Source organism: Cetorhinus maximus, chromosome 2 (assembly GCF_964194155.1).
Source record: "Cetorhinus maximus chromosome 2, sCetMax3.hap1.1, whole genome shotgun sequence".
NCBI classification, from domain to species: domain Eukaryota; kingdom Metazoa; phylum Chordata; class Chondrichthyes; order Lamniformes; family Cetorhinidae; genus Cetorhinus; species Cetorhinus maximus.
The window spans coordinates 89,354,815-89,367,084 of NC_135880.1; the positions used below are offsets into that span (position 1 = coordinate 89,354,815).

At 46.3% G+C, this 12,270-nt stretch overlaps 1 protein-coding gene across 3 annotated transcripts in view; it reads right to left on the reverse strand.

The window, feature by feature from the left end:
• Nucleotides 1–12,270, reverse strand: part of cep120 (centrosomal protein 120) — a 293,666-nt gene that overhangs the window by 118,176 nt on the left and 163,220 nt on the right. For 2 of the 3 annotated variants that reach the window (XM_078566858.1, XM_078566843.1), the window contains exons 1-3: nucleotides 11,020–11,205; nucleotides 5,576–5,732; nucleotides 1,863–1,977 (exon numbers count right to left, since the gene is read on the reverse strand). In XM_078566858.1, the coding sequence (XP_078422984.1) occupies nucleotides 1,863–1,977; nucleotides 5,576–5,732; nucleotides 11,020–11,071 (324 nt within the window). In that variant the 5' untranslated portion in view covers nucleotides 11,072–11,205. Of the gene's footprint in view, nucleotides 1–1,862; nucleotides 1,978–5,575; nucleotides 5,733–11,019; nucleotides 11,206–12,270 lie in introns of those variants that run through there. The other variant, XM_078566851.1, reaches the window with a different exon arrangement.

A 12,270-nucleotide genomic window follows, 5' to 3' on the forward strand; every position in this document is an offset into this window, starting at 1 on the left:
AACTTAAGTGAAAAAATTCAAAATTCAAAATAGTGGCTTCCTACAGTTGCTATCATCTTTACATATCCAAAGTTAGGTAATTAAAGATAAGATTCCATCACACAATAGCAGTCTTGATACAGGTAGTAATAAAATATTTTTCCACATCTGGCATAGAAATACAAAGATCGCACTGCCATTAACAAGGGCAACTACTCCATGGTGAGCTTTTTAAAAAAAGTTTCCAATTTAAGAAGGTACCCTCAGTTGTAATTATTTTTAAAGGAAAGTACTTGCAACATTTTATGCTGGAACACTCTTCTAAACACACATCATTGGTGTGACACAGGTGGGCATGTTCCTAAATTATCCTCTCCAATCTCCTAACCATTATTATAGATTCAAAGGTTAGATGAAAAGAATCACTGCATTTCAAAAATGTAATTGAAGCCTGAACTTGATTAATGAAAGTGTCATATTTGTAGGGTACTGCATGATGGATAGAGCCACACTTTAAGGTGAAATCATAGCCCAATAAATCTGGTATCAAAAATAGGAATTTAAAACCTGGTTGCACACAAGCAGTTGCAGAATAAAAACATTAAAACATTTCAATTCTTGGAGGCATTTTTAGAAGTGACAACATAAAAACTAGACACAATCTGCTAAATAGTGGTAAATGTATAGTCATCAATTACAAGTAAATGAAAATCTTTACCTCATCGCTCAGCTAACTCCAATTACAAGCATTTGATATTTAATGTTACCTCTTTTTGTCAGTTCTATAGAGTAGCAAATAGTTTGTTTTTTTTTAAAATAAAATTACTTGCCCTTTGTTCTCTTTTTGTCTTTTGTAGAATCATGCAGCACAGAAAACCACTTGTCTCTCTATGCCAGCTCTTTCAAAGAGCTATCCAATAGTCCCACATCCCCGCTCTTTGACCACAACTCTACAATTTATCCTCTTCAAGTACTTAGCAATTCCCTTTTGAAAATTACTATTGGATATTCTTCCACCACTCTCTCAGATAGTGCATTCTATATCATAACAATACACTGCATAAAATAAATTCTCCTCATACCCCCTCTGGTCTTTTTGCTGATTACTTAAACCTGTGCCCACTGGTTACCATACCTTCTGCCAGTCAAAACAATTTCTTCCTGTTCACACTATCAACACTCCATGTAATTTTGAACACCTCTATTAAATCTCCAATTAATTTTCTCTGCCCCAAGGACAACAATTCCAGCTTCTCTAGGCAATCCACATAATGTATGTTCGTTTCCAAATTTCTGTAACCAATCCATTTTTGATGATTCTTTTGTGCAATTATATCAGTCTCCAGAATGAATATTTGACAGGTTGCTTTCTAATTATTCCAGAGCTGAAATTAATTTAGTGCTTGAACTAAGGCATGGCCATATTACTTCAAGGCAGGCACCACTGATTTTAAAAAAAATCTAGACTGGAACTTCAACTCTACATTCACAAGCAAAAAATGTGAGCAATATTCTTATGCCTCTTGTCCAACATATTTAGTTTTGTCTGCATGACTTATTTGGAGGAAAACACCATTGTTAACAAGTAAAAGCAGAAAATGCTGGAAAAACTCACCAGGTCTGGCAGCATCCTTGGAGAGAGAAACAGTTATCGTTTCAAGTCCTTATGACTCTTCTTCAGTCATATGGGCTCAAAAATGTAACTGTTTCTCCCACAGATGCTGCCAGACCTGCTGAGTTTTTCATATTTCCAGCGTCCACAGTATGTTGCTATTAACAAGTAAAAGTGCCAGATGAAAAAGCCCATGTGATTTAAAAGGTTTAGCACACTTTGAACCATTCCTTCTGCTTCTTGAATATTGAGAGAACACAAGCCAACACACCTGTTTAGTCTCTTGAACAGATCTCAAATCCAAAATTATATAACCCACAGACTCCTTTGCTAATGACAGAGAATCTATTGCATAACAATATAGCTTGATGGGTGTGCGTTGTAATCTACAAAGGAAACATACATCTTTATTAGACAAGCTTCATGGTTTGTTTAAGCTAAAATAAATGAAATATAGACAGTATCACAGTTTAATACATGTACATTTTCATCAGTGCATAGAAAACTACCTAAACTATCTAAAGTCCCTGAAATGCATAAAAGTTCAGCAATGGGAAGAATTGTGTGTTCAATCACCTTCTTTCATCTCGCACAGTTCAAATAAAAGTAATACAGGCCTAACAATAGAGAAACCTAACTTTCATTTCGATTAAAGAGTTTGTTTTATTAAACATCCCTTACCAAAACAATTTTATTAATACTATAACAAAAACAAAAATGGCCGGAAAAACTCAGCAAGTCTGACAGCATCTGTGGAGAGGAAGACAGAGTTAACGTTTCGAGTCCGTATGACTCTTCATCAGAACTAAAGAAAAACAGAAATGAGGTGAAATATAAGCTGTTTGAGGGGGGTGGGACAGGTGGAGCTGGATAGAGGGCCAGTGATAGGTGGAGGCAAAGAAGAGATTGCCAAAGATGTCATAGACAAAAGGACAAAGGGGTGTAGACGGTGGTGATATTAGCTAAAGGATGTGCAAATTGTGACATTAAGGGTAGAAAGCAGGACGAGCAAGTGACAGGTGGCCTTAGTTGGGGTGGGGTAGGGGGAAGGGAACGAAATAAGCTAAAAGGTGGAGATAAAACAATGGATGGAAATACATTTTTAAATAATAATAGAAATAGGTGGGAAAAGAAAAATATATTTAAAAAATATATAAATTATTAGAAAAAAGGGGGTGGGGATGGAGGAGAGAGTTCATAATCTGAAGTTGTTGAACTCAATGTTAAGTCCGGAAGGCTGTAAAGTGCCTAATCGGAAGATGAGGTGCTGTTCCTCCAGTTTGCGTTGAGCTTCACTGGAACATTGCAGCAGGCCAAGGACGGACATGTGGGCATGAGAGCATGGTGGAGTGTTGAAATGGCAAGCGACAGGGAGATCTGGGTCATGCTTGCGGACAGGCCGAAGGTGTTCCACAAAGCGGTCACCCAGTTTGCGTTTGGTCTCTCCAATGTAGAGGAGACCGCACTGGGAGCAGCGAATGCAGTAGACTAAATTGAGGGGGGTGAAAGTGAAGTGCTGCTTCACTTGAAAGGAGTGTTTGGGCCCTTGGACGGTGAGGAGTGGGGAAGTAAAGGGGCAGGTGTTGCACCTTCTGCGGTTGCATGGGAAGGTGCTGTGGGAGGGGGTTGAGGTGTAGGGGGTGATGGAGGAATGGACCAGGGTGTTCTGGAGGGAAGAGCCCCTACAGAATGCTGCCAGGGGGGGTGAAGGGAAGATGTGTTTGGTGGTGGCATCATGCTGGAGTTGGCGGAAATGGCGGAGGATGATCCTTTGAATGCGGAGGCTGGTGGGGTGATAAGTGAGGACAAGGGGGACCCTAACATGGCTCTGGGAGGGAGAGGAAGGTGTGAGGGCAGATGCGCAGGAGATGGGCCGGACATGGTTGAGGGCCCTGTCAACCATCGTAGGTGGAAAACCTCGGTTAAGGAAGACATGTCAGAAGAACTGTTTTGGAAAGTGGCATCATCAGAACAGATGCGAAGGAACTGAGAGAATGGGATGGAGTCCTTACAGGAAGCGGGGTGTGAGGAGCTGTAGTCGAGGTAGCTGTGGGAGTCGGATAGGCTTGTAATGAATATTTGTGGACAGTCTATCACCAGAAATTGAGACAGAGAGGTCAAGGAAGGGAAGTGTCAGTGATGGACCATGTGAAAATGATAGAGGGGCGGAAATTGAAAGCAAAATTAATAAATTTTTCCAGATCCAGACGAGAGCATGAAGCGGCACCGAAGCAGTCATCGATGTACCGGAGAAAGAGTTGTGGGAGGGGGCCTGAGTAGGACTGGAACAAGGAATGTTCCACATACCCCATAAAGAGACAGGCATAACTGGGGCCCATGTGGGTACCCATAACCACACCTTTTATTTGGAGGAAGTGAGACAAGTTTAAGGAGAAAACATTCAGAGAGGGAACAAGTTCAGCCAGACAGAGGAGAGTGGTGGTGGATGGGGATTGTTCGGGCCTCTGTTTGAGGAAGAAGTGGAGAGCCCTCAGACCATCCCAGTGGGGGATGGAGGTGTAGAGGGATTGGACATCCATGGTGAAGAGGTGGAGGTTGGGGCCAGGGAACTGGAAATTGTTGATATGATGTAAGGTGTCAGAGGAATCGCGGATGGAGATGGGAAGAGACTGGACAAGAGTAGAGAGAATGGAGTCAAGATAGCAAGAAATTAGTTTCGTGGGGCAGGAACAGGCTGACACGATCGGTCTGCCGGGACAGTCCTGTTTGTGGATTTTGGGTTGGAGGTAGAAGCAGGCCAACTGAGGTTGGGAGACTATGAGGTTGGAAGCTCTGGAGATCTCCAGAGGAGAGAAGGTCAATGACAGTCCTGGAAACAATGGCTTGATGTTCAGTGGTGAGGTCATGGTCCAGAGGGAGGTAGGAGAAAGTGTCTGTAAGCAGGCGCTCAGCCTCTGCAAGGTATAGATCAGTGCGCCAGGCAACAACAGCACCACCCTTGTCAGCAGGTTTGATGACAAAGTCAGGATTGGACCTGAGAGAACGGAGTGTGGTAAATTCAAAAGAGATAGGTTAAGGTGGGTAAGAGGAGCAGAGAAATTGAGACGACTGATGTCACGCCGACAGTTCTCAATGAAAAGATCAGGAGCAGGTAAGAATCCAGAGGGAGGGGTCCAGGTGGAGGGAGAATATTGGAGGCGGGTAAAAGAATCCGTTGAACGGGGGGAGGACTCCTGCCTAAAGAAGTGAGCACGGAGACGAAGGTGGCGGAAGAAGAGTTCAGCGTCGTGCCAACCCGAAATTCATTGAGGTGAGGGCGTCAGGGTATGAAACTGAGTCCTTTGCTGAGCACTGAACGTTCACCATCAGAGAGGGGAAGGTCAGGGGGTATGGTGAATACACGGCAAGGGCTGGGATTAGAAGATGGGATGGGGTCAGAGGGACGAGCAGGGGTGGAGGGTCCTGGATGGGCATTGGTGTCGATGAGTTGTTGGAGCTTGCATTCCTTTGCACCTGAAAGAAAGAGACAAAGTTTCTTGTTAAGGATTCGGATGAGACGAAGAATAAAATGAAACTGGGGGCAAGGACAGCTTAGAGATAGGGTGAGTTGGTGCTGCTGGGGGGAGAGGTCGAATGTGTTCATATGGCGGCGCATGGCACTGAGTGTGGATCTCAGGATGCGACGAGAACAGCAGTCCGAGGAGTGTTGTATGTCCCAGAGATACCTGTAATCCTGGGTGGGTTCGAAACATGAGGGATGGAACTTCAGTTGAAATCCACGTGGGGTAAGTTGGAGACGGAGACAGTCACTGAGGAAGGAAATATGACTCTGAAAGTGAGTTTTAGTAAACACCTTTCCAAACACCAGGACAGAAGTGGAAAGCAATGAAGATGAACAGGACAAAAGGGACAAGCGGAAATCCTGTCGGAGAGAAGAGCAGTACTTCTTCAAGGTAGGCATTCCTGGAAGAGAAGTGGCAGTCAATTAAACACTAAGATAAAAGCAAATTATTAATACCATACCTGTGCTGATACAATGATCTTCTGTCAAGTTCCCAGGCAAGTTCTGTAACAAAATCAGGCTGACTTTTGTGGTCAACTGGGTCTGTGGCCAGTAACTCTCCATCAAACCGAGCCTCTACCACAATTTTGTGCCGATGACGTTTTGGAAAATGTCGCCCTAATGCAGACAGCCAACAAGACCAATGTTAAAAGATTTTTAGACTTACAATTCACTCAGAGACCAGATGCAGGAGTGTTCAACCTTTTGGAGCAGAGGGCTCAATATATAATTAGCAATTTGATTGCATATGATTGAATCTCTTCGGAGTCACCCATTGCTATGATTAAACACCATGCCCAATTTGCAATTTATTGTCGGCTGTAGGTGCTATTTAGAAACAACTTTAAGCTGCCTACCCATACTCACTTGGAACCGATTAAACTGACCAAACTCATCCCTCAATAGGTCTTGACTAACAGCAGAGCAAAGAGACTTATCTGATAAGCAATTTGAGCCCAGGTCCCAGAGGAAAAAGTCTGTCTAACTCACTGCAATATCCAATCCTACCATTGTGTTTAAAGAAGTTATATGACATAGATGTGCACACATCAAGCTCAAAACAATTATAACCATGAACCTTTAAACCCATTTCTTCTGGATTTTTAAAACATTTGAAGTGTCAGCAATAACATCTGGGAACTGGTTTGAAGTTACTGTAACTAAATTAACAGTATCACTGGAATGCCAGGAATACTGCATTATCACGATATTAGATTTTATGACAATGTTGGTATCAGTAACTTCTGCAGATCAGTTCTCAATGACTTTTTCAGCAGTCACCAGTTTCAAACAAATAAAAATGGTCTCCATCAAGGGGAAAAAGTACTCATTGGACAAGTGCACTATGCAATATATTACTGAGCCTTACAAAACAGGAAGATCATAGGTTAATTTCCTGGTTTATTTTGGCATGGCTGATCTCAATATCTCAAGTAGTGATGGAGGAAACTGTTCATAATATCATAGCCTAAAAAAGGAGCAAAGTGTGGAAAGCAATAAAGTTTCCCACTTTCCCACCGGAATGTGTGTGGACATCTGATGACAGGATTAGATTGGACTGTAATGACCTGTCAACATTTACTGTTCAGACTCAAATGGGAATCAGCTACTTTTGCAAAGTATTGAAACATTGCCATTGCATATAGACTTGTATCTGACATCAAAACTGGGGGAAGATTTTTTTTTGTTCACAGGAAGTGAGCATCGCTGGCTAGGCCAGAATTTATTGCCATTCTCTTGGAGGGTCGTGAGTCTTTGGAGCTCTCGTCCTGAAAAGGCAGTGGAAGCAGAGTCTTTGAATATTGTTAAGGCAAAGGTAGATAGATTCTTGATAAGCAAGAGGGTGAAAAGTTATGGGAAGTATGAGGAAATGTGGAGTTGAGGTTATAGTCAGGATCTTACTGAATGGTGGCGCAGGCTCAAGGGGCTGAGTGGCCTACTCCTGCTCCTAATTCATTTGTTCGTATTCCCTAATTTCCCTCAAGGTGGTGATGAGCTACCTTCTTGGACAGCTGCAGTCCATCTGGTGTAGGTATACCCACAACGCTATTCGGGAGAGAGGGTGTTCCAGATCTTTTGATCCCATGACAGTGAAGGAACAATATATTTCCAAGTCAGGATGGTGTGTGGCTTGGACAGGAACTTACAGGTGGCGGTGTTCCCATACATCTGCTGCCCTTGTCCTTCTAGGGGTAAAGGTCACAGGTTTGGAAGGTGCTGTCAAAGGAGCCTTAGTGAGTTGCTGCAGTGCAGCTTGTAGATACTACACACTGCTGCCACTGTGCACCAGTGCTGGAGGGAATGAATGTTTAAGGTGGTGAATGGGGTGCCAGTCAAGCAGGTTGTTTTTTCCTGGATGTTGTCAAGTAGCTGCTGTTAGATCTGCAACCATCCAAGCAAGTGGAGAACATTCCATCCCACCCTTTTCTTGTGCCTTGAACATGGTGGGCAAGCTTTGGAGTGTCAGAAGGTAAGTTACCAAATGAATAATTCCCAGTCTCTGACCTGTTCTTGTAACCACAGTATTTATGTGGCTTTTCCAGTTCAGTTTCCGGTCAATGGTAACCCCAGAATGTTGACTATAGAGGATTCAACAATGCTGAAATGTCAAAGGGAGATGATTAGATTTTCTCTTATTGGATATGGTCATTGCCTGCTATTTTTGTGGGTGAATGTTACTTGCCGCTAATCAGCCCAAGCCTGAATGTTATCCAGGTCTTGTTGTTGTGGACACAGACTGCTACAGTATCTAAGGAGATGCAAATGACACTGTGCAATCATCTGTGAAGATCTCCACTTCTGAAATTATGATAGAGGGGAGGTGAAGCAGCCAAAGGTGGTTGGGCTGAGGACACAACAGGTCTTGGCATAACTCTTGTAGCAGGGTGCTAGGACTGAGATGATTGGCTTCCAACAATCACAACCATCTTCCTTTGTGCAAGGTGTGACTCCGACCAGTGGACAGCTTTCTCCCTGATTCCCATTGACTTCCATTTTGTTAGGGCTCCTTGATGCCACACTCAGTCAAATACTGCCTTGCTGTCAAGGGCAGTCACTCCCACCTCACACCTTGAATTCAGTTCTTCTGTCCATGTTTGGACCAAGGCTGTAATGAGGTCTGGAGCTGAGTGGCTCCAGTGGATTCCAAGCTGAGCAGCGGTGAGCAGGCTATTGCTGCGAAAGTGCCGCTTAACAGCAATACCAGTGCTGCCTTCCATCACTTTGCTGCTAATTGAGAGTAGACTGATCGGGTACGAGTTAAGCTGATTGGACTTGTCCTGCTTTTGCTTTTGGGCAATTTTCCACATTGTCGGGTAGATGCCAGTGTTGTAGTTGTACTGGAACAGCTTGGCTAGAGGCGCAGCTAGTTCTGGAGAACAAGTCTTCAGTATAATTGCCAGGATGTTTCAGCACCCATAGCCTTTGCAGTATCCAGTGCCTTCAACTGTTTCTTGATAGCACATGGAGTGAATCAAATTGGCTGAAGACTGGCATCTGTGATGCTGGGGACCTCAGGAGGAGACTGAGACAGAGACTCAGCAATTCTGGCTGAAGATTGGTGCAAATGCTTCAGCCTATCTTTTACACTGATGTGCTGGGCTCCCCAATCAATGAGGATGGGAATGTTTGTGGAGCCTCCACTTACAGGTAGTTGTCTAATTGTACACCACCATTCAGGACTGGTTGTGGCAGGACTGCAGAGCTTCGATCTAATCCGTTGGTTGTGGGATTGCTCAACTCTGTCTATAGCCACAGAATTCCCACAAAGTTGAAGCAAATACATGAAGTGGCTAAACAAAGAAACTCATATAGTTGCCTTTGTAAAAAATATGGTTTGCATCGTCTGTAAGTAACTATGTCAATGACGAACCCCTAAAGCTGCCTCAAATGAAAGTAAATGTTTTTGTGCTGCACAAGTATCACCTTAAAGATACCCGTTTACTGCATCGTTAACACTCAATTTTGCAACATTAACCTTACATCACAAAGATCAGAAATGCTTCAGTCAAATTCAGTCTAATTCAGCAAAGCTATCTGAAAGATTCCAAATTCCTTCAGTCATCCCTTCTCCAACCCAGCCCACAAATCCACTTCAAGCTTTACAGCGTAGGGCCACTCGATATTCTCCTTTGCATTCTGATTTAACTTTCCCTTGCACCTCCTCAACACCCTGTCCCCAAACACCAAAAAAAAACGCGACAAGTAACATAACCTCCCACCATTTTATAGGCCAACACAATGTACAACAGTCACTGCACAGCTGAGGTACCCGTTCAAACCTCCACTTGATGAGGAACACTGGTAGCATTCAAAATGTTTATTGCTAATTGTAACTGGTAAAGTAGCAGAAAATTAAAGTACTTAAATATATTTTAAGAATGCTTGTTATTTTGAGAGATGCAGTCATATACCACAACAGGTCAGTGTAATTTTAGGTACAGAATAGAATTTAAAGGAAGGATGCTCGCAATCATTCTTGTCAACTATACCCCAGTGTTACTTGGTTCTTTACGTAGGAAATTGAAATAAAACATTACTGCTTCTCAAAATTTGCTTTTAGTCCAAACTGCTGGACCACACGTGAAAATGGCAATGATCGTTACTCTGAAGTACATTTTCAGAATTCTAAGGAATAAAAAAATGACACAAATATGTGGGTGTACTGTATACTACATCCACAAATTCAACACGAAGCCATGTTGACCTAAAGTGAAAACTAACAGCACGTTGTTCTCTCACAAGCAATCCCTTCAGGTTTTTAATCACCGGTCAACACTGCCAAATTTAAGAGTCGCAAGTCCACTTGCAAACCAAATCCTAGGGCACAGAAGCAGAAACCTTTCCATAATTTACATCTGACAGACACGGAGAGGATACATGGAAGGCCGATTGAAGAAATAGCGCATTACAAGACTCGGCTGATCACTGGGGATACAATGATCCCGGGGATCAGGCGATCCCGGGTCCTGGGCGTTGCGGTGATCCGGGGTGATCCCGGGTGGGCAGAGGGATCCCGGGGGTGATCGCGGGAGGGGGGGATCCCGGGGGTGATCGCGAGGGGTTGGGGGGGACGGTCCCGGGGGTGATCGCGAGGGGGTGGGGGGGGGGGTCCCGGGGGTGATCGCGGGAGGGGGGGGGTCCCGGGGGTGATCGCAAGGGGTTGGGGGGAACGGTCCCGGGGGTGATCGTGAGGGGGTGGGAGGGGGGGTCCCGGGGGTGATCGCGAAGGGTCCCGGGGGTGATCGCAAGGGGTTGGGGGGAACGGTCCCGGGGGTGATCGCGAGGGGGTGGGAGGGGGGGTCCCGGGGGTGATCGCGAGGGGGTGGGAGGGGTGGTCCTGGGGGTGATCGCGAGGGGGTGGGAGGGGGGTCCCGGGGGTGATCGCGATGGGGTGGGAGGGGGGGATCCCGGGGGGGGGGGGGATCCCAGGGGTGGGGGGGGGGGGGAATCTCGGGGGTGATCGCGAGGGGGTGGGAGGGGGGGTCCCAGGGGTGATCGCGAGGGGGTGGGAGGGGTGGTCCTGGGGGTGATCGCGAGGGGGTGGGAGGGGGGTCCCGGGGGTGATCGCGATGGGGTGGGAGGGGGGGATCCCGGGGGGGGGGGGGGGAATCTCGGGGGTGATCGCGAGGGGGTGGGAGGGGGGGTCCCAGGGGTGATCGCGAGGTGGTGGGAGGGGGGGTCCCAGGGGTGATCGCGAGGTGGTGGGAGGGGGGGTCCCGGGGGTGATCGCGAGTGGGTGGGAGGGGGGGTTCCGGGGTGATCATGGGGGGGTGGGAGGGGTCCCGGGGTGATCGCGGGGGGGCGGGGTGATGGCGGGGTGGGGGGGGCGGGATGATCCTGGTCCCGGGGGGAGGGGGAGGTCCCGGGTCCGGGTCTCTGTTTCTCTCTCTCGGGTCGGGTTTACCTTCCAGGACGGAAACTACAATCAGCAGCTGCTGCTCCGCCCTGGAGCCCATGTTAGCGGTTAAGTGAGTGTCTCAGGCCCGGCTTCGCTCTCTCCTCCTCCTCCTGCTCCTCAGCCCTGCTCTTTGAACTGTTTCTCCCCGCTTCTCCATCATCTTTTACCGCCTCCCTGTTCAAAGAAATCAACTTCCGGTCGCAACGGCCGCCGTGAGCGGACCGGAAGCAACAGGGTCCCGACAGCGTCACCTGCAGGACCGCCAGGGAACAACAAGAGGCCAGGTCCACATCTCAATGTGATCGCCAGAGTGCAACTCCCATCCTCACTCCACTGTGATCACCAGAGTGCAACTCCCATCCTCACTCCGCTGTGATCTCCAGAGTGCAACTCCCATCCTCTCTCCGCTGTGATCACCAGAGTGCAACTCCCATCCTCACTCCGCTGTGATCACCAGAGTGCAACTCCCATCCTCACTCCGCTGTGATCACCAGAGTGCAACTCCCATCCTCACTCCACTATGAACATCAGAGTGAAACTCCCATCCTCACTCCATTATGAACACCAAAGTGAAACTCCCATCCTCACTCCACTATGAACACCAAAGTGAAACTCCCATCCTCACTCCACTCTGATCACCAGAGTGAAAGTTGCATCCTCACTCCACTGTGATCACCAGAGTGCAACTCCCATCCTCACTCCATTGGGTAAACCAAAGTGAAAATCTGAGCCTCTGTTCACCATACTTACTCCACTAAAACTAACAGCAACTTCAGGAGACTGCACATGCACAGAAAATAATTTTAACTCATTCAAAACCCACCTGTTTGTGTTGGGTTAAAATAGGGCTAAATTGCACAGCAATCCAGGAGTTGTTTTCTCTGGCTCTATGCCCCTTCACAGGATTTTTTTTTATTCATTCATGTGGAATGTGGGATTTTCCTGGCAGGGCCAGCATTTGTTTCTCATTACTAATTGTCCTTGAGAAGGTGGTTGTGTGCCATTTTCCTGTACCACTGCTGTCCATGTGATGAAGGTACACCCAGAGTGCTGTTAGGAAGGGAGTTCCAGCATTTTGATCCAGCGACAGTGGGAATATAGTTCCAAGTCAGAAATTGCAGGTAGCGGTGTTCCCATAGATTTGTTGCCCTTGTTCTTCTAGGTGGTAGAGATTGCAGATTTGGAAGGTGCTGTCGAAGAAGGCTCAATAACTTGCTGCAGTACATCTGGTAGATGGTACACACTGCTGCCATTGTG